Source organism: Salmo trutta, chromosome 2 (genome assembly GCF_901001165.1).
Source record: "Salmo trutta chromosome 2, fSalTru1.1, whole genome shotgun sequence".
NCBI classification, from domain to species: Eukaryota; Metazoa; Chordata; class Actinopteri; order Salmoniformes; family Salmonidae; genus Salmo; species Salmo trutta.
In genome coordinates this window covers 10,292,362-10,318,460 of record NC_042958.1, presented here as the reverse complement: position 1 = coordinate 10,318,460, position 26,099 = coordinate 10,292,362, and the positions used below count along the sequence as shown (strand labels likewise).

Here is a 26,099-nt window from a genome sequence, read left to right as displayed (position 1 = left end):
TGGAGTATTCCACTGCTTGCTCATCCCAACGTCTAACATTTGGCATTTGGTCATTTTTGGGTTGTTTAAACATTTTGTTTGTCTGGTTGAATAGATGTTGGATAACAACCATATTACAACCTGTGTTTTTTTCATGACGGCAATCAAGTCAGGGATTTTTTTGTGTGTTTTTCTTTTTTACAATGAAATATTTTAGAGGGTGTCGTGATCAGATAGATGTGCAGAATATAATATTAATTTTAAATAGGGACATTTGATTTCCAATTTGATTAATTTGCAACAAAATACAACAAAGTACAAACATACATGACAAGACAAAGGCAAGACTGTAAGTAGGTGGCAGTACCTACAGTATACAGTACAGTCCTTGTTTGTGTATCAATTGACACCCTCCCCAATGTGCTGTCAGACAATGAGTTGACCTACTCCTGTGTGTGAAACAGTGAAACAGAGGTTTTACTTCTGATTAGGAGGGAAGAATTACAACTCAGCATTTCTTCTGACCTTGAGGTTTGAGAACTTCTGAACCTACCTGGGAGGTGTGTCTTTCACCTCTGCTAGGCAATTAGTGCTAGTACTTCAGTACCCCCTGTTTTTTTTTCAGAAGCATCTGTAAGCGGCAGTATTGTCAAGTGGCACTGCCGAATTGCTCTGCAGCGTTATTGGTGGAAGGAAAGAGGAAGGCTCCACTCTCTCACTTGAGTATCTTACCTAGTTACTTTCAGATGATCTCATTTTGCTCTTTTGTAGCTTTGCCAAGTATGTGTGTGTTTTCTATCCTAGTTCGCTCCTCTCCCTGAAGGTTTTACAGACGCTCTCCACCTCGTTGCTGCAACCCTTCTAATTTAGTGTACCCTGCGTGCACAACCCATGTGGAATCCCTAGTCTCCGGCAACATTTGGAACTGACGAATTGCGGTCATTAAAGCTGAGTTAATCTCAGCCTACAGTATATTGTTCTTCAGTCTCTACACTTTTTGGACCTGACAGAGACATGGATTTCCCCAGAGAACACTGCAACTCCAGCTGCTCTCTCATCATTTGACTGTGTGTTCTCTCATAGCCCGAGAGCATCTGGTCGTTGCAGTGGTGGCACAGGTCTACTCATTTGTGGAGATTTTCTATTTTCCCCCTCTCTCATCTCTTAATTGGAATTCCATACAGCCACTGTCACATGTCCACTCAAGCTTAACATTGTTGTCATGTATCGCCCACTAGGTGCCCTTGAAGAATTCTGCAATGAGCTTGACACCTCGATAAGCTCATTTCCCGACACTGGCTCACCACTCATCGTACTGGGTGACTTTGACCTCCCAACACCTGACTTCAATTCATTTCCTTCCACCTCTTTCTACTCCTTTTCCTCTTTTGACCTCACCCTTTCTCAGTCACCTCCCACTCACAAGGCAGGCAATATGCTGGACTTCATCTTCACTAGAGGCTGTTCACTTACTAATCTCACTGCAACCCATCTCCATGTCTCTAATCAGTACGTTGTTTACTTTTCTCTCCATCTCTCCTCCAACCCTACCCACTCAGCTCCTACCCAGATGGTCATGCGCCTCCGCAATATTCACTCTCCCTCTCCCAGGACTCTCTCCTCTTCTATCCTATCCCCTTTCCTTTCTGCTAAATCCTTCTCTTTTTTTGTCTTTTGACTACCTCTTCGACCCTATTCTCCTCCCTTTCCGCATCAACTGACTCTCACTGTCCCCTTTCCTCCTAGCTGGCTCAACCTTCCCCTCCCACTCCGTATCTGACTGTGTGCTAACAGAATAGGGCTGTGGGCAGCTGAACGGAAACGGAGGAAAACTAAACTTCCGGAGGACCTATCATCCTTCCACTCCCTCCTCTCTGCCTTCTCTTCCTCTGTATCTGCTGCTAAAGCCCCTTTCTATCACTCTTAATTTCAAGCTTCTCCCTCCAAACTCTATTCCACTTTGTCCTCCAGCCTTAATCCTCCAGCTCTTCCCCTTCCCTCCCCTCCTCACACAGAATTACCCCATGCCTTGACCTCTTTCTCCCGTCTTTCTCTAGATGAAATCCTGCAACTAGTGATGTCCGGCCGCCCAACAACCTGCCCACTGCAACCCATCTCCTCCTCCCTTCTCTGGAGACCTCTCATTCCTCTCTTCCCTCATCAACTCATCCCTGACCACTGGCTTTGTCCCCTCTGACTTCAAGATGGCCAGAGTCACTCCCTTCCTTATTAAGAAACCAACACTCGACTCCTCTGACATCAACAGCTGCAGACTGATATCCCCTCTTTTTTTTCTTTCTAAAACACTTGAGTGTGCTGTCTCTGACCAACTCTCTCATTATCTCTCTGACCCATCTTCTTGACCCTAACCAGTCAGGCTTCAAGGCGACTCAGAGGCTGTCCACTCTGCCAACGCTGACTTTCTCTCCTCTGTTCTCATCTTCCTAGATCTATCTGCTGCCTTCTACACCGTGAACCATCAGATCCTGCTCTCCACCCTCTCAGGGATGGGCGTCTCAGGCTCTGCACACTCCTGGATTGCATCCTACCTGGCAGGTTTCTCCTACCAGGTGACGTGGAGAGGATCTATGTCTGCACCACGTGCTCTCACTACTGGTGTCCCCCAGGGCTCGGTTCTAGGCCTTCTCTATACACCAAGTCTCTTGGCTCTGTCATACTCCTCACATGGCACTCAACTACTCAGGTGGTGACACTCATCCCTGCATGCGTGGCAAACATCTCAGCTCTGATGTCGGCCCACCACTTCAAGTTCAATCTTGACAAAATGGAGCTGCACTTGGAGGCCTGCCCTTTCCAAGACCTCTCCATCATGGTTGACAACTCCACGGTCTTCCCCTCCCAGAGTGCAAAGAACTTTGGCGTGACCCTGGACAACAACCTGTTGTTCTCTCCAAACATCAGAAAAGGGACTTGCTCCTGCAGGTTCATGCTCTACAACAGGTATTCCCAAACTGGGGTACGCGCAATGCTGTCGGGGGTACGCCAAATAGAAATGTGATTCACATTCAAAAAATATATTTACAAGAATTCCAACGGGGCTATACATTCGGGTGAGTTTTTTTCTCTCGCCTGAGTAGCCTCATTTCACAGCCCAAAATAAAATGAAACCATCTACTGTTCAGCAAAAATAAAAACACAAATACAGGTAGCCTTGTCAAATAATTAACATCCAATCACATTAACCGTTACCCTCTCGTGGGAATTCCACTAACGGTCCGTATTTAGCCAAACATAGCTGCTGCTCATGTTGGTATCTGTACTGATGGCCATGACAAGGAGACATAGTGGAGTGGTGACGCACGTGCAAGCAGTTACTCCCGACGCCACTTGGGTACACTGCAGCATCCACCGAGAGGCTCTTGCTGCCAAGGGAATGCATGACAGCTTGAAAGACGTTTTGGACATTACAGTGAAAATGGTTCACTTTGTTAAAGCAAGGCCCCTGAACTCTCGTGTATTTTCTGCACTAGGCAATGATATGGGCAGTGACCATGTCACGCTTTTACAACATTAAGAAGTGCGCTGGTTATCAAGGGGCAAATTATTGACACGTTTTTTTGTATTGAGAGACGAGCTTAAAGTTTTCTTTACTGACCATCCTTTTCACTTGTCTGACGGCTTGCATGATGACAAGTTTCTCACACGACTGGCCTATCTGGCTGATGTTTTTTCTCACCTGAATTATCTGAATCTGGGATTACAGGGACTCTCCGCAACTATATTCAATGTGCGGGACAAAATTGAGGCTATGATTAAGAAGTTGGAGCTCCTCTCTGTCTGCATTAACAAGGACAACACACAGGTCTTTCCATCATTGTATTATTTTTTGTGTGCAAATGAACTTTAGCTTATGGACAATGTCAAATGACATAGCGAAGAACCTGAGTGAGTTGGGTGTGCAATTACACAGGACTTTCCCGAAACGGATGACACAAACAACTGGATTCGTTATCCCTTTCATGCCCTGTCTCCAGTCCACTTACCGATATCTGAACAAGAGAGCCTCATCAAAATTGAAATAAGCGGTTCTTTGAAAATGTAATTTAATCAGAAGCCAGTGCCAGATTTCTGGATTGGGCTGTGCTCAGAGTATCCTGCCTTGGCAAATCCCTCTGTTAAGACACTGATGCCCTTTGCAACCACGTACCTATGTGTGAGTGGATTCTCGGCCCTCACTAGCATGAAAACTAAATACAGGCACAGACTGTGTGTGGAAAATTATTTAAGACCGACTTTCTCCAATCCAACCCAACATTGCAGAGTTATGTGCATCCTTTCAAGCACACCCTTCTCATTAACCTGTGATGAGTTATTCACAATTTTCGATTAACAAATAAGGTTTTATATGTAAGATGGTTAAATAAAGAGCAAATTTATTGATTATTATTATTTGTGCCCTGGTCCTATAAGAGCTCTTTGTCACTTCTCACGAGCCGGGTTATGACAAAAACTCATTCTTATGTTTAATAAATGTATCGTATAGTCTGTGTGTGGCAATGATGGCAAAAAACAACATTTGAGAGTGCTAGAGGGGGTACGCAGCTGGAGGTTGAATGTTTGAAGGGGTACGGGACTATAAAACGTTTGGGAACCACTGCTCTACAACATCCGTAGAGTACAACCTTTCCTCACAATGGAAGCGGGGCAGGTCCTAATCCAGGCTCCTCCTGTCTAGACTACTGCAACTCTGTTGGCTGGGCTCACCACTTGTGCCATCAAACCCCTGCAACTTATCGAGAATGCCACAGCCTGCCTGGTGTTCAACCTTCCTAATGCCACCCCACTTCTCCGCACACTCCACTGGCTTCCAGTCGAAGCTCGCGTCATCTTCAAGACCCTGGTGCTTGCCTACAGAGCAGCAAGGGGAACTGCCCCTCCTTACCTCCAGGCTATTCTCAAACCTCTGGTCTCTTGGCTCTCCCACTCCTACAGCAGGGAAGGTCCTGCTCAGCCCAGTCAAAGCTCTTCTCTGTCCTGGCACCCCAATAGTGGAACCAGCTTCCCCTTGAAGCTAGGACAGTGGAGTCCCTGCCCATCTTACATTTACATTTTAGTCATTTAGCAGACGCCCTTATCCAGAGCGACTTACAGTAGTGAATGCATACATTTCGTTTCATGCAGATTTTTTTTTTTTTTTTTTTTGTACTGGCCCCCCGTGGGAATCAAACCCACAACCCTGGCATTGCACACACCATGCTGGCGTTGCAAACACCATTCTCTACCAACTGAGCCACAGGGAAGGCATCTGAAAACATCTTAAACTCTACCTCTTTGAAGAGTATCTTAATTAAAGGTGTACTATGCAGAAATCGCTCCACCATTTCCTGGTTGTTCAAATTAGAATACTTTGCCTAATTGCAGTATATGTGACAAAACAAGCAAGTATAGTGTAGTGTAGACCAGGGGTACTCAACTCTTACCTTACGAGGTCCGGAACCTGCTGGTTTTCTGTTCTACCTGATAATTAATTGCAGACACCTGGTGTCCCAGGTCCAGAGTAGAGAATCATTGTACTATCATTGTAATGTGAAATATATTTTTCATAAAAATAATTATGCATTGTCAGCTGTTTGAAGCCGGTGTACAAAACCGAAAGAAGTAAAAGACAAAACAAAATCAATTTAAGAACGGTAAGAATATAAATAGGGCACATGGAACATATCTGCCGCTTCTTAGACTTGCTTTCGATGAGAATAACAGATCTATAACTCATATTTCTATGTGAATTTGGTCGGATCACAGTTGTCTTTTCCTACTAGCACTGCAGATAAATACTTTGTTGAGGGAAAATATACTTAATACAATTGTGATGTGTTGCTGTCTTACCTAGCTATTTTAAGATGAATGCACTAATTGTATGTCTCTGTGGATAAGAGTGTCTGCTAAATGACTCAAATGTAAAATTGACTTATTTTAGACAAACACACAGCTTAAAGGGACAGTTCACCCAAATTACAATCCATGGACAAGGTGTGACAGCAATCCATGCTTTGTTTGTTTTTTCACGTTTCTTGTCCAAATCAGCCTAAAGTATCTCAAATTGATTGTGAAGTTACTTATAGATGATTTGGACATGAAACATGAAAAATGCTAATATCGGTACTATTCACTTGTATTGGATTTGTGTCACAAATTAGCATTTGGAATCGGTGGCCAGGCGAACAAAACCAAAGTATGGATAGTTGACATACCTTGTCAATAGACTGCTTATATGGTATTTGGGTGAACTATCCCTTTAAGTATTACAGTGCGAGCTCATTTTGTAAAAAACAAAAAACACAAAATCAACAATCAACAATGAAGCAACATGTTGGCAAGAACACCAAGGACACATTTGAATAATCAAACAGTGCCACTGATTATAAACGCACACACAAGCTGCGTCTGAGGCCAATTCTGAGAGACTCTGACTTCTAAAATCAATGACCCCTACGTGACCCCCGTGCCCCCCCTCCTTTCAAGCCTCTTTATTTCTTAATTTACTCTCATTTCTCATCTTTTTCTCTCTTCCCCTCTTGTCTTCCCCTGTGGTCGGAGCGCGGGAGTTGATTAGACAGAGGGTTCAGTTCGGGTACAGTTGTCTTGCCCAGATGAGTAATCTGTCACGAGGTTGAACTGGGAGGGTCACCAGTCATCGATGATAGCTTTTAGTCTTTACCCCCTTGTTAATTAAGCATGTAATGGTTTCGGCGAGGCTCAGGGTGTGTGTGAACGCATCTGTGTGTATGCTTTTGTGTGTGCGTGTGCGTGTGTGTGTGTGTGTGTGTGTGTGTGTGTGTGTACATTTTAAGTGAAGGGAGGTAGATTAAAGACATGCTGTAACCCTATAAAATCAAATCAAATTTGATCTGTCACATGCTTCATAAACAAGAGGTGTAGTCTAACAGTGAAATGCTTACGGGCCCTTCCCAACAACGCAGAGACAAAAGAGAAATAATAGAAAAATAATAACACAAGGAATAAATACACAATGAGTAACGTTAACTTGGCAATGTACACATGGAACCATTGCAGGGGTATGAGGTAATTGAGGTAGATATGTACAGTTCGGAAGTTCACATCACTTAGGTTGGAGTCATTAAAACTTGTTTTTCGACCACTCCACACATTTCTTGTTAACAAACTATAGTTTTGGCAAGTTTGTTAGGACATCTACTTTGTGCATGACACAAGTAACTTTTCCAACAATTGTTTACAGAAAGATTATTTCACTTATAATTCACTGTATCACAATTCCAATGGGTCAGAAGTTTACATACACTAAATTGACTGTGCCTTTAAACAGATTGGAAAATTCCAGAAAATTATGTCATGGCTTTAGAAGCTTCTGATAGGCTAATTGACATCATTTGAGTCAGTGGGAGGTGTACCTGTGGATGCATTTCAAGGCCTACCTTCAAACTCAGTGCCTCTTTGCTTGACATCATGGGAAAATCAAATGAAATCAGCCAAGACCTCAGAAAACAAATTGTTGGCCTCCACAAGTCTGGTTCATCCTTGGGAGAAATTTCCAAATGCCTGAAGGTACCACGTTCATCTGTACAAACAATAGTACGCAAGTATAAACACCATGGGACTACGCAGCCGTCATACTGCTCAGGAAGGAGACGCGTTCTGTCTCCTAGAGATGAACGTACTTTGGTACGAAAAGTGCAAATAAATCCCAGAACAACAGCAAAGGACCTTGTGAAGATGCTGGATGAAACAGGTACAAAAGTATCTATATCCACAGTAAAATGAGTCCTATGTCGACATAACCTGAAAGGCCGCTCAGCAAGGAAGAAGCCACTGCTCCAAAACCGCATAAAAAAGCCAGACTACGGTTTGCAACTGCACATGGGGACAAAGATCATACTTTTTGGAGAAATGTCCTCTGGTCTGATGAAACAAAAATAGAGCTGTTTGGCCATACTGACCATCATTATGTTTGGAGGAAAAAGGGGGAGGTTTGCAAGCCAAAGAACACCATCCCAACCATGAAGCACGGGGGTGGCAGCATCATGTTGTGGGGGTGCTTTGCTGCAGGAGGGACTGGTGCACTTCACAAAATAGATGGCATCATGAGGCAGGCAAATTATGTGGATATATTGAAGCAACATCTCAAGACATCAGTCAGGAAGTTAAAGGTTGGTCGTACATGGGTCTTCCAAATGGTCAATGACCCCAAGCATACTTCAAAAGTTGTGGCAAAATGCTTAAGGACAACAAAGTAAAGGTATAGGAGTGGCCATCACAAAGCCCTGACCTCAACCCTATAGAAAAATTGTGTCTGAGCAAGGAGGCCTACAAGCCTGACTCAGTTACACCAACTCTGTCAAGAGGAATGGGCCAAAATTCACCCAACTTATCGTGGGAAGCTTGTGGAAGGCTACCTGAAACGTTTGACCCAAGTTAAACAATTTATAGGCAATGCTACCAAATACTAATTGAGTGTAAACTGCTGACCCACTGGGAATGTGATGAAAGAAATAAAAGATGAAAGAAATAATTCTCTATCTACTATTATTCCGACATTTCACATTCTTAAAATAAAGTGGTGATCCTAACTGACCTAAGACAGGGCATTTTTACTAGGATTAAATGTCAGGAAATGTGAAAAACTGAGTTTAAATGTATTCGGCTAAGGTGTATGTAAACTTCTGACTTCAACTGTACATATATGTAGGGGTAAAGTGATTAGGCAACAGGATAGATAATAAACAGTAACTGCAGCATATGTATGTGATGATTCAAAATAATTAGTGCAAAAAGGGTCAATGCTGATAGTCCTGGTAATTATTGGTTAAGTGAACAAAAATATAAACCAACATGTAAAGTGTTGGTCCCATGTTTCATGAGCTGAAAATAAAGATCCCAAAATTGTTCCATACTCACAGAAATATTACTTCTCTGAAATTCTGTCCACAAATTGGTTTACGTCCCTGTTAGTAAGCATTTCTCCTTTGCCAAGATCATTACACAGGTGCACCTTGTACTGGGGACAATAAAAGGCCACAGATTTTTGAGGGAGTGTGCAATTGACATGCCGACTGCAGGAATGTCCACCAGAAATGTTCCCATAGAATTTAGTGTTAATTTCTCTACCATAAGCAGCCTCCAGAGAATTTGGCAGTTCGTCCAACCAGCCTAACAACCACAGACCACGTGTAACCACGCTAGCCCAGGACCTCCACATCAGGCTTCTTCACGTGTGGAATCGTCTGAGATCAGCCACCAGTACAACTGATGAAAATTAGGAATATTTATGTTGGCCATAAAGCCCTTTTGTGGGGAAAAACTCATTCTTATTAGCTTGGCCTGGCTCCCCAGTGGGTGGGCCTATGCCCTTCTAGCCCCACCCATGTCTGCGCCCCTGCCCACTCATGAAATCCATAGATTAGGACCTAATGAATTTATTTAAATTGACTGATTTCCTTATATGAACTTTAACTCAGTAAAATTATTTAAATTGTTGCATGTTGGATTTATTTTTTTGTTCAGTATATTTAACTAACTATTTAGCATTCTTATGGATTGGGGGTAGAAGCTGTTCAGGGTCCTATTGGTTCAAGCCTTGGTGCATCGGGACTGTTTGCCATACCGTAGCAAAGAGAACAGTGTATGACTTGGGTGGCTGTAGTCTTTGACCATTTTTAAGGCTTTCTCTGACACCGCCTGGTATAGAGGTGCTGGATGGCAGGGAGCTCGGCCCCAGTGATGTACCGGACCATACGCACTACCCTCTGTAGTTCTTTGCGGTCAGATGTCAAGCATATCAAGTGGTCATGCAGCCAGTCAAGATGCTCTCAATGGTGCAGCTGTATAACATTTTGAGGATCTGGGGGCCCATGCTGATTCCTTTCAGTCTCCTGAGGAGGAAGAGGCGTGTTGATGTGTGTGGACTGTGATAATTCCTTAGTGATATGGACAGTGAGGAACTTGAAGCTTTTGATAGGGAGTTAAAGTGATACTGTGAGATTTTGGCATTTAGAGATTCTGTTTGATTCTGTGAGATTTTATGTGACTGCGTGCAGTATGAAGGAAGTTAGCTGTAGTTTCGCGAGCCAATACTATCTAGCGTTAGCACAATGACTGGAAGTCTACTGGTACGGTAGCATTGCGGTAGCATTGATCTTTTAAAGTCTCAATAATAACTAATTGATGATAAAGAAGCCGTCAGCTATTACGCCGGCACAATTGTTTAAGAATGATCCCCTTTCCCCCTTATCACGGTGACTATTGAATCAATTGAACAAAGCCTGTATTTTGTAGGATGACTTACAGCCATGAAAGGCTCAGTGTTTCTTCCAGTGACTGGCTCCTTTGCAAACTGAGCATCAAGGTTAGAGGTGCATGACACACAATCATGATGAAGAATAACTCCGCTGTCAGCCTCTGTTGACCGTGGTACGTGAGTGTGAGAATGTCATGCTTGACAGGCACATACACCCGACGTCTCTGTCCATTTATGTGAGCTGGAGTGCTTTACCCTTTTTAAATCCTAGAATGAATCCTCAATTGTGCAGTAACACTACAGAAAAACAAATAATGTTTCTTATCTACCAACATTCTTACCTCACATCTCCTGATGAACTGTTTATATGTATTTATACAACGAGTGGGTCTAATCCTGAATGCTGATTGGTTAAAGCCGCATTTCAGCCAGTGTCTATTCCACAAGTTACCTCCGGCTAAATCTATGACGTTAAAATGCCACCCCCCCCCCAGGCTACCATACGATGGTGAGACGTGAACGTGTGGGTCTGAAGACGAGTCATGCCACAGCATCCAGTCAGTCCCTTCAGGGTTATGGCTTTTCTTACATCCTAGTACTTGTTGTGATTTTTTAAATAGGAAACATAAACAAATCATGCTGACAGCATCAGCCTGTAAAGTGAGAGATTCTTCTCCCTGCTTCGGTTGAATAGGCTGGATAGAGGCTCTGACTGAGCCCTTAGCCTCTGGCACCGCTGGTACACTGCTCCTCCATGTGTTGCTCTTTATTTCTGATTTCCCAAAGCAATACCAGGTCAATCCCCAGTCCCAGGATAGATGGGTTTAGGGTGGAATTGGGGGGCAGAGAGTGGTGGGCTTGACCCCAGCGCTGAAGTAAGGTGCCAGGTCTCCCTTGAAAAAGCGATATTTTGACCTCAATGGGATAGGTAAAATAATGATTAGGTTAAGTTATGATTTATTGGGGTTTTCCTGGGTTATGGCACAATAGCTGTGGTGTGTTCAATGAGGTGAAATGTTCATAACATTTCAGACAGAAATATCACTGACATGATTCCTAATTCTACTCAGCAGACAATTACATTTGTTCTTTACAATATACACTGCTCAAAAAAATAAAGGGAACACTTAAACAACACAATGTAACTCCAAGTCAATCACACTTCTGTGAAATCAAACTGTCCACTTAGGAAGCAACACTAATTGACAATACATTTCACATGCTGTTGTGCAAATGGAATAGACAACAGGTGGAAATTATAGGCAATTAGCAAGACACCCCCAATAAAGGAGTGGTTCGGCAGGTGGTGACCACAGACCACTTCTCAGTTCTTATGCTTCCTGGCTGATGTTTTGGTCACTTTTGAATGCTGGCGGTGCTTTCACTCTAGTGGTAGCATGAGACGGAGTCTACAACCCACACAAGTGGCTCAGGAAGTGCAGCTCATCCAGGATGGCACATCAATGCGAGCTGTGGCAAGAAGGTTTGCTGTGTCTGTCAGCGTAGTGTCCAGAGCATGGAGGCGCTACCAGGAGACAGGCCAGCACATCAGGAGACGTGGAGGAGGCCGTAGGAGGGCAACAACCCAGGAGCAGGACCGCTACCTCCGCCTTTGTGCAAGGAGTAGCAGGAGGAGCACTGCCAGAGCCCTGCAAAATGACCTCCAGCAGGCCACAAATGTGCATGTGTCTGCTCAAACGGTCAGAAACAGACTCCATGAGGGTGGTATGAGGGCCCGACGTCCACAGGTGGGGGTTGTGCTTACAGCCCAACACCGTGCAAGACGTTTGCCATTTGCCAGAGAACACCAAGATGGGCAAATTCGCCACTGGCGCCCTGTGCTCTTCACAGATGAAGCAGGTTCACACTGAGCACGTGACAGACGTGACAGAGTCTGGAGACACCGTGGAGAACGTTCTGCTGCCTGCAACATCCTCCAGCATGACCGGTTTGGCGGTGGGTCAGTCATGGTGTGGTGTGGCATTTCTTTGGGGGGCCGCACAGCCCTCCATGTGCTCGCCAGAGGTAGCCTGACTGCCATTAGGTACCGAGATGAGATCCTCAGACCCCTTGTGAGACCATATGCTGGTGCGGTTGGCCCTGGGTTCCTCCTAATGCAAGACAATGCTAGACCTCATGTGGCTGGAGTGTGTCAACAGTTCCTGCAAGAGGAAGGCATTGATGCTATGGACTGGCCCGCCCGTTCCCCAGACCTGAATCCAATTGAGCACATCTGGGACATCATGTCTCGCTCCATCCACCAACGCCACGTTGCACCACAGACTGTCCAGGAGTTGGCGGATGCTTTAGTCCAGGTCTGGGAGGAGATCCCTCAGGAGACCACACACCACCTCATCAGGAGCATGCCCAGGCATTGTGGGGAGGTCATACAGGCACGTGGAGGCCACACACACTACTGAGCCTCATTTTGACTTGTTTTAAGGACATTACATCAAAGTTGGATCAGCCTGTAGTGTGTTTTTCCACTTTAATTTTGAGTGTGACTCCAAATCCAGACCTCCATGGGTTGATAAATTGGATTTCCATTGATTATTTTTGTGTGATTTTGTTGATAGCACATTCAACTATGTAAAGAAAAAAGTATTTAATAAGATTATTTCATTCATTCAGATCTAGGATGTGTTATTTTAGTGTTCCCTTTATTTTTTTGAGCAGTATATTTCTATCTGCATGTTGTGCCTTACTGAATAACCTACTGTTTTCATCCCATAGGTTTCAATGCCAGGGAACCTGACCAGGACTTAGGTCTTGAGCTCACTTTTGTCAATCATACCAGAAAAAGAAAACATCAGTGACAGTGACGTCATTTTGATTATGATCAGAAGTATAGAAATGTAAAAAATTAGTGTTGTATTTCAGAGCGAAGAAATAGGCACTGGGGATCTCTACTTGAAATTATTTCTTGATAGGCTCTCTGCTTTCACTCTTTATTTCCCTCCTGTCTCTTTATCTGCCCATCATATATAAGTCATAATTCCTCATGTCTCTTTATCTGCCCCATAACGAAATCATAATGCTGAAAGTGGCAAAGTCCTATTTTGCAATGTGTTTTACAATGCAAAGAAGCATCCTAGTGATATTCTCTGCTCTTGCCCAGTTGTTTTTGTTTGTGTGTGTGTGTGTGTGTGTGTGTGTGTGTGTGTGTGTGTGTGTGTGTGTGTGTGTGTGTGTGTGTGTGTGTGTGAATGTGTGAGAGAGAGACAGAGAGAGAAATATAATGTGTGTGTATGTTTGTGTGTAGTGAGCAAGCTGTTCTAAATCATCGACATCTGTCCCAGAAGTTACGTGCTCCTATCCTCAGGTAAACCCTGTATTTCCCCCATATCCCTTTTGTTCGGACTTCTCTTTAGACGCATGCGCTCATGTGCTGCAGCTGAAGGACCCGAGCGGGGCAGGCAGCGAGCCTTTGAAATGAATCCAAGGCCCATTTGACTTGTTCAATGCCCCTGGTGACTTATATAGTGCACTCCAGTGGATCAACCCTATTTTGGGAAGGAATTGTATTTGCCTAAATGGACTCTCAGTCAAGCTGGCCGAGCTGGCCTTTACATTCAATTAACTCCAGCTATAGTGACTACAGGGTGCTAGACTACAGGGTGTTAGAGTACAGGTCTCTAGACTACAGGTTGATGGACTACAGGTCACTAGACTAGTGTGTTGGACTACAGTGTGTGACTACAGGTCACTAGACTAGTGTTAGACTACAGTGTGTGACTACAGGTCACTACACTACAAGTTGGCAGACTACAGGTCACTAGACTACAGGTCACTAGACTACAGGTCACTAGACTACAGGGTGTTAGACTGCATTGTGTTAGACTACAGGGTGTTAGACTACAGGGTGTTAGACTACAGGGTGTTAGACTACAGGGTGTTAGACTACAGGGTGTTAGACTACAGGGTGCTAGACTACAGTGTGTTAGACTGCAGGGTGTTAGACTGCAGGGTGTTAGACTGCAGGGTGTTAGACTACAGGGTGTTAGACTACATTGTGTTAGACTACAGGGTGTTAGATTACAGGATGTTAGACGACAGGTCACTAGACTACAGGGTGCTAGACTACAGGGTGCTAGACTACAGGGTGCTAGACTACAGGGTGTTAGACTACAGGGTGCTAGACTACAGGGTGCTAGACTACAAGGTTTTAGACTACAGGTCACTAGACTACATTGTGCTAGACTACAGGGTGTTAGACTACATGGTGCTAGACTACAGGGTGTTAGACTACATGGTGCTAGACTACAGGGTGCTAGACTACATTGTGCTAGACTACATTGTGTTAGACTACAGGGTGCTAGACTGCAGGGTGTTAGACTACATTGTGTTAGACTACAGGGTGTTAGACTACAGGGTGTTAGACTACAGGTCGCTAGACTACAGGGTGCTAGACTGCAGGGTGTTAGACTGCAGGGTGTTAGACTGCAGGGTGTTAGACTGCAGGGTGTTAGACTGCAGGGTGTTAGACTACATTGTGCTAGACTACATTGTGCTAGACTACATTGTGTTAGACTACAGGGTGCTAGACGACAGGGTGCTAGACGACAGGGTGTTAGACTACAGGTCGCTAGACTACAGGGTGTTAGACTACAGGGTGCTAGACTACAGGGTGCTAGACGACAGGGTGCTAGACGACAGGGTGCTAGACTACAGGGTGTTAGACTACAGGGTGCTAGACTACGGGGTGCTAGACTACATTGTGCTAGACTACAGGGTGCTAGACTACAGGGTGTTAGACTACAGGTCGCTAGACGACAGGGTGCTAGACGACAGGGTGCTAGACGACAGGGTGCTAGACGACAGGGTGCTAGACGACAGGGTGCTAGACTACAGGGTGCTAGACTACAGGGTGTTAGACTACAGGGTGTTAGACTACAGGGTGCTAGACTACAGGGTGCTAGACTTCATTTTTCTAGACTTCAGGGTGGTAGACTACAGGGTGTTAGACTACAGGGTGCTAGACTACAGGGTGCTAGACTACAGGGTGTTAGACTACAGGGTGTTAGACTACAGGGTGTTAGACTACAGTGTATTAGACTACAGGGTGTTAGACTACAGGGTGTTAGACTACAGGGTGTTAGACTACAGGGTGCTAGACTACAGGGTGCTAGACTACAGGGTGTTAGACTACAGGGTGTTAGACTACAGGTCACTAGACTACAGGGTGTTAGACTACAGGGTGTTAGACTATAGGGTGCTAGACTACAAGGTGCTAGACTACATTGTGTTAGACTACATTGTGCTAGACTACAGGGTGCTAGACTACAGGGTGCTAGACTTCAGGTCACTACGGTACATGGTGCTAGACTTTACACTTACAGAGCAGAAATAATGACATTTTATAATGCCATAAACAAAGTGTTATACTTACAGGATTCAATCATCTGGACTGACCTCGGGGGCCCTGGCAGTTGCTTCCCAAATAATCAATACAGAGGTTGTGTGTGTGTGTGTTTTCCTCTGGGTCTGTATGTGTGTGTCACCAGCCATCTTGCTCAAATCAAAATCAAATCAAATGTATTGGAAACATACACATATTTAGCAGATGTTATTGGTCTCATAAACATATTTAGCAGATGTTATTGGTCACATACACATATTTAGCAGATGTTATTGGTCACATACACATATTTAGCAGATGTTATTGATCTCATAAACATATTTAGCAGATGTTATTGATCTCATAAACATATTTAGCAGATGTTATTGGTCTCATACACACATTTAGCAGATGTTATTGGTCTCATACACATATTTAGCAGATGTTATTGGTCACATACACATATTTAGCAGATGTTATTGGTCTCATACACATATTTAGCAGATGTTATTGGTCTCATACACATATTTAGCAGATGTTATTGGTCTCATAAACATATTTAGCAGATGTTATTGGTCTCATACACACATTTAGCAGATGTTATTGGTCTCATACACATATTTAGCAGATGTTATTACGGGTATAGCGAAAAGCTTTTAAAAAATAGGAGCTAGAAGCAGAGCTGCCATGTCTGTCGGCGCCATCTTACCTATTACTGTTCTCTGACCGTGTAGCGGGGGGAGGGGGGGCGGCGGCTATCAGGTCACTGATGTGTTGAGAACGGGGGACAGCTCTGACCACCAGGCCCTAGTGACAGTCAATGGAATTAATACATTAAGGTATTTGGACACACAGCACCATACTATCTGGGTTGTGTTCATTAGGGCACGTTTAAAAAAAATGTTTTGGCAACGGTTAAACGAAAAATCAGCATTTGTAATTGGACGAGTCCAAGTTGTCCCTCGCTGATTCAGTCTGTTTTCTTCCGTTTTGGTGCCTGGTTCTCCTGTCTGCTTGGCCACACGTTGTGATATCAGAGTCAGTGATAACCGTATGCACACAATCACACATACAAGGTCAAATCGGCCTGTTCCATAGTAGAACTATTACACAAATACCTATAGACAAAAGACAGGAGAAAATAAATAAGCTGCACATTTGCTGCTTGTGATGCATGTACAGTGCAGCACAGTGCAGTACAGTGCAATGCAGTACAGTACAGTCATTCTGCATCAGTGGTGATGTGTTATCAGGATATCCAAGTCTGCGGTGCTTATTCTCTTAACTCCATTAGGTGTCTTTTCAGATAGCATCTCTGGGCTCCATAACAACAACGCATTAAAAGCAGAGGTGTCCATTGAATTACCCACCATGCTTTCCCATGGATGTACACAGCAAATGCAAACACAACAACACGTTATTAACTCAAGCGCTCATTGAATTATCTTTATATTTCCCCAAATATCTATAATACAAGCACTGAACATGTTGATTATATTCATGTTACACATGAATCCTGGACTGGTGGTTACTACGATAATTATACAGACGATACATAAGGGGTCAAAAAGGAACATGGGAATAACCCGAGCTTGATGTGAAAACATGGACAGATGAGAGAGGCAGGATTCTGCCAAAGTAAAGGCAGACGTGACGTTGGTTAAGATTATGCTGCAAGGGGGTGAAAAGCAACCCAAGCGTACTGCCGTTTTGTTCAGCCCTGCACAATGTCCGTTGCGTCAGGGTCTATACAGTGCAGGCTGCCCGGTTGCGGTGAACAACTAAAACTGTGTGGAAATAAAAGAGAAGATTTCAGATGCATGGTATAATGGCGCAGGGGGCCACACAAAGGCCAAGGAGTCAAACACAGATTGATTTAACCCGTTTATAAAGCTGCAAAACAGGACGGGATACTTTTACCATAAGCTTTAGTGCGGGTCAGGCCTGAGATATTGTATAACATGTATAATATCTTATTGTGTGGTGGACTCTCATTGAAATACTGCATTTGAGGACTATTTTAATGGGTGTATTGACCCAGAAATTGATTCTGAAGATGAATATTGAGTAACACTTTATGAGCATTTATTTAAGTGATAATGCCAGAGAAGGTGGTGTTTGGAGGATACAGTTGAAGTCGGAAGTTTACATACACCTTATCCAAATACATTTAAACTCAGTTTTTCACAATTCCTGACATTTAATCCTAGTAAAAATTCCCTGTCTTAGGTCAGTTAGGATCACCACTTTATTTTAAGAATGTGAAATGTCAGAATAATAGTAGAGAGAATTATTTATTTCAGCATTTATTTCTTTCATCACATTGCCAGTGGGTCAGAAGTTTACATACGCTCAATTAGTATTTGGTAGCATTGCCTATAAATTGTTTAACTTGGGTCAAACGTTTCGGGTAGCCTTCCACAAGATTCCCACAATAAGTTGGGTGAATTTTGGCCCATTCCTCTTGACAGAGCTGGTGTAACTGAGTCAGGTTTGTAGGCCTACTCGCACATGCTTTTTCAGTTCTGCCCACAAATGTTCTATAGGATTGAGGTCAGGGCTTTGTGATGGCCACTCAAATACCTTGACTTTGTTGTCCTTAAGCCATTTTGCCACAACTTTGGAAGTATGCTTGGGGTCATTTTCCATTTGGAAGACCCATTTGCGACCAAGTTTTAACTTCCTCACTGATGTCTTGAGATGTTGCTTCAATATATCCACATCATTTTCCTTCCTCATGATGCCATCTATTTTGTGAAGTGCACCAGTCCCTCCTGCAGCAAAGCACCCCCACAACATGATGCTGCCACCCCTGTGCTTCACAGTTGGGATGGTGTTCTTCAGCTTTGCAAGCCTCCCCCTTTTCCCTCCTAACATAACAATGGTCATTATGGCCAAACAGTTCTATTTTTGTTTCATTAGATCGGAGGACATTTCTCCAAAAAGTACGATCTTTGTCCCCATGTGCAGTTTCAAACCGTAGTCTGGCTTTTTTATGGTGGTTTTGGAGCAGTGGCTTCTTCGTTGCTGAGCGGCCTTTCAGGTTATGTCGATATAGGACTTGTTTTACTGTGGATATAGATACTTTTGTACCTGTTTCCTCCAGCATCTTCACAAAGTCCTTTGTTGTTGTTCTGGGATTTATTTGCACTTTTTGCACCAAAGTACGTTCATCTCTAGAAGACAGAACGCGACTCCTTCCTGAGCGGTATGAAGGCTGCGTGGTCCCATGGTGTTTATACTTGCGTACTATTGTTTGTACAGATGAACGTGGTACCTTCAGGGGTTTGGAAATTACTCCCAAAGATAAACCAGACTTGTGGAGGTCTACAATTTTTGGTCTTGGCTGATTTCTTTAGATTTTCCCATGATGTCAAGCAAAGAGGCACTGAGTTTGAAGGTAGGCCTTGAAATACATCCACAGGTACACCTCCAATTGACTCAAATGGTGTCAATTACCCTATCAGAAGCTTCTAAAGCTATGACATTATTTTCTGGAATTTTCCAATCTGTTTAAAGGCACAGTCAAATTAGTGTATGTAAACTTCTGACCCACAGGAATTGTGATACTGTGAGTTATATGTGAAATAATCTGTCTGTAAACAATTGTTGGAAAAATTACTTGTGTCATGCCCAAAGTAGATGTCTTAACGACTTGCCAAAACTATAGTTTGTTAACAAGACATCTGTGGAGTGGTTGAAAAACGAGTTTTAATGACTACAAACTTAGTGTATGTAAACATCCGACTTCAACTGTATATTGGCACAAATGTTGTTGGCAAACCATGCCAATTTATCCTCTGATCACTGGCTTCGAGGGCATTATCAAGTTTATACAATGGGTTACCAACATATTCAAATCATGATTTACATATTTTCATTAAAAACATTATTTTGATAAATTTATTCATACTATTTCATCCTTCCACAGGATATAGGAATCTAGGGTTCCTACCCAAGCCGGCTGGTTGTTCGTTCTATCAGTTCGGTTGACAGAGACGACTCAGTCCTTCATTCTTTTTTTTCTGTATCTATGGACGCAACCCAGTCGTTCGTTCTAAGTGTTCCATTGCCTTACTGGCTGGCAACGTTAATATCCCTTGCTTGGTAGCTAGCCAACTACGGCTAACTTACAGTCATGCCAAACAGTGCAGCCAGAATAACAGCAAAGTAGCTCATTTGCATTTAAGCTGTTTTCTAGTGACCTTTATTTGGATAAATCCATAACCTTGAGCTAATGATGCGCGATTCCACCTGGCGTAGAAAATGTGCTCTCTCGTCAGGACACTGTTGTTCAGAGGAGCTAGCCAACAACACAGCTAACACAATCCCTTCAAACTGAAGCTGGAAAGACAGTAAACTATCTGCGCTTTTGTTTCGTTTGACCTGTTTTCTATTGATAATTATTTGTATATATCCATAAAAATTATGCTGATTCATGATTTCAACTGGCTGAGAAAAGCTGCCTGCCTGTCTGTCTCATCCCAACTCCCGACATGTTCATTACTATGGGACATCTGGAGATCAAATTTGAATATTGAAACAATGTTGTAAATGTCGGAGAGACAGACGGCAAGGTTTATACAAATCTCCGCTGTTGAAAAGTAAATGTTACTCTCAAAGAAATGTGAGATAATGTCTAGATGCTTTTTATAGTGGAGATCAAGTTTATAAATTGCCTGGCTGGGCTGATGAGACAGTGGATTGCGTAGTCAGATGGAACAGACTAAATAGGCATTTTAATGTCATAGATTTAGCCGGTGGTAACTTGTGGAATAGACACCGGCTGGAATGTTGTTTTAACCAATCATCATTCAGGATTAGACCCACCCGTTGTATAATAGCGGCCATGTTGTGCATTATACTATTAGACATTACATACTGTAGCTCATAAGGCGTTATATATGTGTTACAATGCATTTCATGAAGAGGGTACTCATAGGAAATGTCAGTCAGTATTTTTCCATTAAGTTGTCATCTTAAAAGCACAGAATTGACACCAACTACTTATGAATCTGAGGCTGTCCTAATATGGCCATCAGGAGGGGCCTTTTACTGATTGGCTAAGGGGATTATTAGATCTTGTATTTTTCAGTGAGTAGATTGCTACCTGATTGAGGGACTGTATAAGTGACTATGATTTTGGACCTGGGTTGTAAGCCGGACCAGGGTTGCTACTACCCCCCCCCCCCCCTGTCTGGAATGACACATGGGTGGAGTTTGCAATTGTGACCATTATGTTGGTCTAATGCGCCAGTTACCAGGCAAGCTCAATCAAGCCCAGCTAAAGTATTTGTAGAATGATTTCAAAAGTATGTTGTACACTGGTAAATGGCTCATCAGGTGTTCTTTTGATGTGGACTCTCACAAGTTGAACACCATGAAGAAACGCATGAATGGATGAAAAATGAGGCTTGTCCAATCATTCAATTAGAATAGAAAACAGATGGCCTAGTCTGTTTGCACGTGGAAGTGTGGACACACACACACTAACTCCCCCCAACACACACACACACACACACACACACACACACACACACACACACACACACACACACACCACGTAACACAATAGCGCCACCATCTATTTTGAGGACAGAAGAGGCATTGCCCGTGCTGAAGAGATAATGGGGGTGAATGGGAGGCTATATCAATGACAACCCCCCCCCCCCCCCCCCAAGCTTTGCTTATACAGTACTATAGCAACCAAATAGGACCTTAGGTTAACTCAGGTCTGCTTTCAGGATTGATAACCCTCCCATGTGTGACTGCCCTGTTGATTAACCTTTTACGTCTCCCGATCTCTCTCTATCTCCCCCTCCATACTCTCTCTCTTTCCCTCCCCTCCTGGTAGCTGGTGAAGTCATCCCTAGGACAGGAGACTCAGGATGAGAAGATGGCCACCCTGCTGCTACCACCGGGTCCTGACAGCTTGCACCGGTTTACCCGGGAGTCCCTGGCTGCCGTGGAGCAGCGGATCGCCGAGGAAGAGGCCCGGCGCACCAAGCACTACCAGGAGGACCTGGGAGATGTGGAGCTGCCCAGGCCCCGGGCCGACCTGGAGGCCGGCAAACAGCTGCCACGCATCTTCGGCGACATCCCCAACGGCCTGGTGGGCGTCCCACTGGAGGACTTCGACCCGTTCTATTTCATGAACCAGAGAGTGAGAAGGGGGTGGGAGGGGTACTTGAGGGGGGCTGTGTGTGGGTGTGCGGGTGTGTCAGTGTGTGTGTGTCTTGAGTGTCCTTACACTTATGTGCTTGGATGCCTGAGAATATCAAATTTGTATCCAAGTGTGTGTCACTTCTTACATCACCACTGCCATCTCTTTCCTTTGTGCATTTGACCTCCTTGAAGGATGTCCTTTTTAGTGTGACTCCAATTACTGGAATCTTCCCGTGTTCTTTTATACATCTGAACCAATTTCCCCCTCTGATGTATTCACAATGACCATCCTTATGAATGCTCTGAAATGGTGCGTGTGTGTTTGTGTGTGTGTGTGTGTCCTTGTGTGTATGTGTCAGTATCAGTCCTAATGGAAACTGGCTGTGGCCAGAGCCTTTGAGGAAGGGTTGAAAGGATTCCCCATGCCCATGTTTGGGCCCTGTGACTGGACCTTTGATTCAGGAAGTGTGCGTGTGTGCGTGTGTGTGTGTGCGTTTGCAGGATGTAAAGGAAAGCACAGACTGATGGATAGCAGGATGAGTCAGACAGACAGACAGACACACTCCTTCTTCTGATTCTACCGCTAGCTCTGTCTGTTTCCCTCACACTCCTTCTTCTTCTACTGCTAGCTCTGTCTGTTTCCCTCACACTCCTTCTTCTTCTTCTACCGCTAGCTCTGTCTGTTTCCCTCACACTCCTTCTTCTTCTACTGCTAGCTCTGTCTGTTTCCCTCACACTCCTTCTTCTTCTTCTACCGCTAGCTCTGTCTGTTTACCCCACACTCCTCCTTCTTCTTCTTCTACTGCTAGCTCTGTCTGTTTCCCTCACACTCCTTCTTCTTCTTCTACTGCTAGCTCTGTCTGTTTCCCTCACACTCCTTCTTCTTCTACTGCTAGCTCTGTCTGTTTCCCTCACACTCCTTCTTCTTCTTCTTCTTCTACTGCTAGCTCTGTCTGTTTCCCTCACACTCCTTCTTCTTCTATTGCTAGCTCTGTCTGTTTCCCTCACACTCCTTCTTCTTCTTCTACTGCTAGCTCTGTCTGTTTCCCTCACACTCCTTCTTCTTCTTCTACTGCTAGCTCTGTCTGTTTCCCTCACACTCCTTCTTCTTCTACTGCTAGCTCTGTCTGTTTCCCTCACACTCCTTCTTCTTCTTCTACTGCTAGCTCTGTCTGTTTCCCTCACACTCCTTCTTCTTCTTCTACTGCTAGCTCTGTCTGTTTCCCTCACACTCCTTCTTCTTCTACTGCTAGCTCTGTCTGTTTCCCTCACACTCCTTCTTCTTCTACTGCTAGCTCTGTCTGTTTCCCTCACACTCCTTCTTCTTCTTCTACTGCTAGCTCTGTCTGTTTCCCTCACACTCCTCCTTCTTCTTCTTCTTTTACCGCTAGCTCTGTCTGTTTCCCTCACACTCCTTCTTCTTCTTCTACTGCTAGCTCTGTCTGTTTCCCTCACACTCCTTCTTCTTCTACTGCTAGCTCTGTCTGTTTCCCTCACACTCCTTCTTCTACTGCTAGCTCTGTCTGTTTCCCTCACACTCCTTCTTCTTCTACTGCTAGCTCTGTCTGTTTCCCTCACACTCCTTCTTCTTCTTCTACCGCTAGCTCTGTCTGTTTACCCCACACTCCTCCTTCTTCTTCTTCTACTGCTAGCTCTGTCTGTTTCCCTCACACTCCTTCTTCTTCTTCTACCGCTAGCTCTGTCTGTTTACCCCACACTCCTCCTTCTTCTTCTTCTACTGCTAGCTCTGTCTGTTTCCCTCACACTCCTTCTTCTTCTTCTTCTACTGCTAGCTCTGTCTGTTTCCCTCATACTCCTTCTTCTTCTTCTACTGCTAGCTCTGTCTGTTTCCCTCACACTCCTTCTTCTTCTACTGCTAGCTCTGTCTGTTTCCCTCACACTCCTTGTTCTTCTTCTTCTTCTACTGCTAGCTCTGTCTGTTTCCCTCACACTCCTTCTTCTTCTACTGCTAGCTCTGTCTGTTTCCCTCACACTCCTTCTTCTTCTTCTACTGCTAGCTCTGTCTGTTTCCCTCACACTCCTCCTTCTTCTTCTTCTTTTACCGCTAGCTCTGTCTGTTTCCCTCACACTCCTCCTTCTTCTTCTTCTTTTACCGCTAGCTCTGTCTGTTTCCCTCACACTCCTTCTTCTTCTACTGCTAGCTCTGTCTGTTTCCCTCACACTCCTTCTTCTTCTATTGCTAGCTCTGTCTGTTTCCCTCACACTCCTCCTTCTTCTTCTTCTTTTACCGCTAGCTCTGTCTGTTTCCCTCACACTCCTCCTTCTTCTTCTTCTTTTACCGCTAGCTCTGTCTGTTTCCCTCACACTCCTTCTTTCCTAATAAGAGTTTAAAGTTCTGCTTTGAAATGGGATCATGCCCCTCTCACCGTGTTGAGTAGGGTTGTTGAATGTCGGTACTGGAGGGCCGAAACACTTCTGTTTTTCATCCTCTCCTTCTAATCAGGGACTAATTCAGACCTGAGACACCAGGTGAGTGCACTTTACTACCAGGTAGAAACAAAAATCTGAAGTATTTCGGCACTCCAGGTCCTGCGTTTAACAGACCTGGTGTAGAGGGTGATTCTTTAAAGGCAGTGGTGTCAAACTTGTTCCATGGAAGGACTAATGTTGGCTGGATTTTGTTTTTTCATTTCAAATAAAACCCTAGACAACCAGGCGAAGGCAGTTCCTTACTTATTAGTGACCTTAATTCATCAATGAAGTACAAGAGAGGAGCGAAACCCCGCAGAAACTCCTCCGTGGAATGAGTTTGACACGTGCTATTCAGTACGTATTAAAGTAAACCCCCCAGAGTGGCACATTTGTGTTCCAGCCCAGCACTAGCACGTCCTGAGTGAACTTTACTCGACTTATCATCAAGCCCCTTCATAAGTTGCATCAGGTGTGATAGTGTTGGGCTGGAACAAAAATGTGCAACCCTGGGGTTACTGTAGGACTAAACATACATTCCAGGATGTGAATATTAGGCTTTTAAGCTGGTGGATAAATCTAATTGAACTGACAGCTATGGCTGTAGTTGCTGTGGCATGAGTTGTGATTTCAGTGCGTAGCAGTTGAGAAAATACATTATGATTTGATTGAATCAGCTGCCCAGGGAGTGGAAATTATACCGTTACAGTATGTAAAAAGGACAGGGACTGGAGTAAGCTACGGTTTTCATGATGCTCAGTTTCAAATGTATTCTTTCAAAATTCATCAGGCAGTAGCTTTGGCTGGTTTGCCCAGGACCCAGAAAGAGGCTGAGAGGTGTGTGAAAAGTTATTTATCCTGGGGATAGATAGTTCTCCTGGGAACAGTGGACTGGTCAGCTGGATACAGTTGTGGGTCCTCAATATCTCCATTTCTCTATAACGCTCTCACTTCTTCATAGTCTATGCCTCTCTCCCCATCTCTCGTTCCCTCTCTTTTTCTCTCTTTCACTCTCTCACTCTCTCTCCCCTCCCTCCTCAAGTCCCCAAACCTGCCCAGGTGCACATCTCCTCCAGTGGAAACAAAATCAACCTGTCATCGTTTATCTTAAACGGTGTAGGCCTCGCTACTGATAATCCAATAGGTTTACGAGTCCACAGCGAAAGTGAGAGAGTAGATAGACATTCAGACTTCTTTGTTGTGCAACAGTGTAGTATAGAGTGGGTTAGCTTTGTTGGTTGGTATCTCTGGATGTTAGAGGAATGATTACATTACTTCACAGTATGTTCCACTCCAGTGATGTGACTACAGCCGCTGTAATGTTCTCACACTTTCTCAACTACCCTGAACAGACATGTGAACAGACCTGCTTGAATTTTAAATGGACGTTATATTCTAAAATCAGCATCTGTCAGATATGTTCATACCTCCGAAGTGGTCTTCTGTTGAGATTAGTCCACGTTCCAGGCCATCTGTTATGTAGATCAAACTAGCCACATTCCAAAATGGATTGAAAAGATAAGCACCATATCGTTTCAAAAGTTTGGCATTTACGTTTTACATCCATTTGGGGTTGAGGCGTATAGCTGGATCGACACAGCGGATGGCTTGGGATGTGGACTCATCCTGACATTAGACTACATTTGAGGTCTGAAAACATCTGACACACTTTGAGTGTAATGTCCCTTTAAGCACAGAGCAGCATTTGATAGAGGACATGGGAGTTTCAGCACATTCTAGGTTGGCTGTTATCATTCCCCTTCCTCTCTGTGTTGTGTTGTATCTCCTATGAGGAGACTCCCTTAAGAGTTAAGAGTTCTATAGACCTGCTTTCTTTTTTAGCAGCATCTTGCTCGTTATGCCACGTAATCAGTGTTTTTGTTTGTGCCTGTGTGTGTAGGTGTGTGTGTGTGTGTGTGTGTGTGTGTGTATGCGTGAGTGTGTGAGTGCGTG

At 44.1% G+C, this 26,099-nt stretch overlaps 1 protein-coding gene across 5 annotated transcripts in view; it reads left to right on the top strand.

Annotated features, from left to right (window-relative positions):
• LOC115150314 (sodium channel protein type 4 subunit alpha B-like) overlaps window positions 1-26,099 on the top strand; it is a 181,173-nt gene that overhangs the window by 17,918 nt on the left and 137,156 nt on the right. For 4 of the 5 annotated variants that reach the window (XM_029693503.1, XM_029693512.1, XM_029693476.1 and 1 more), the window contains exon 2: window positions 21,406-21,714. In XM_029693503.1, coding sequence (XP_029549363.1) covers window positions 21,448-21,714 — 267 coding nt within the window. In that variant the 5' untranslated portion in view covers window positions 21,406-21,447. Of the gene's footprint in view, window positions 1-21,286; window positions 21,715-26,099 lie in introns of those variants that run through there. The other variant, XM_029693484.1, reaches the window with a different exon arrangement.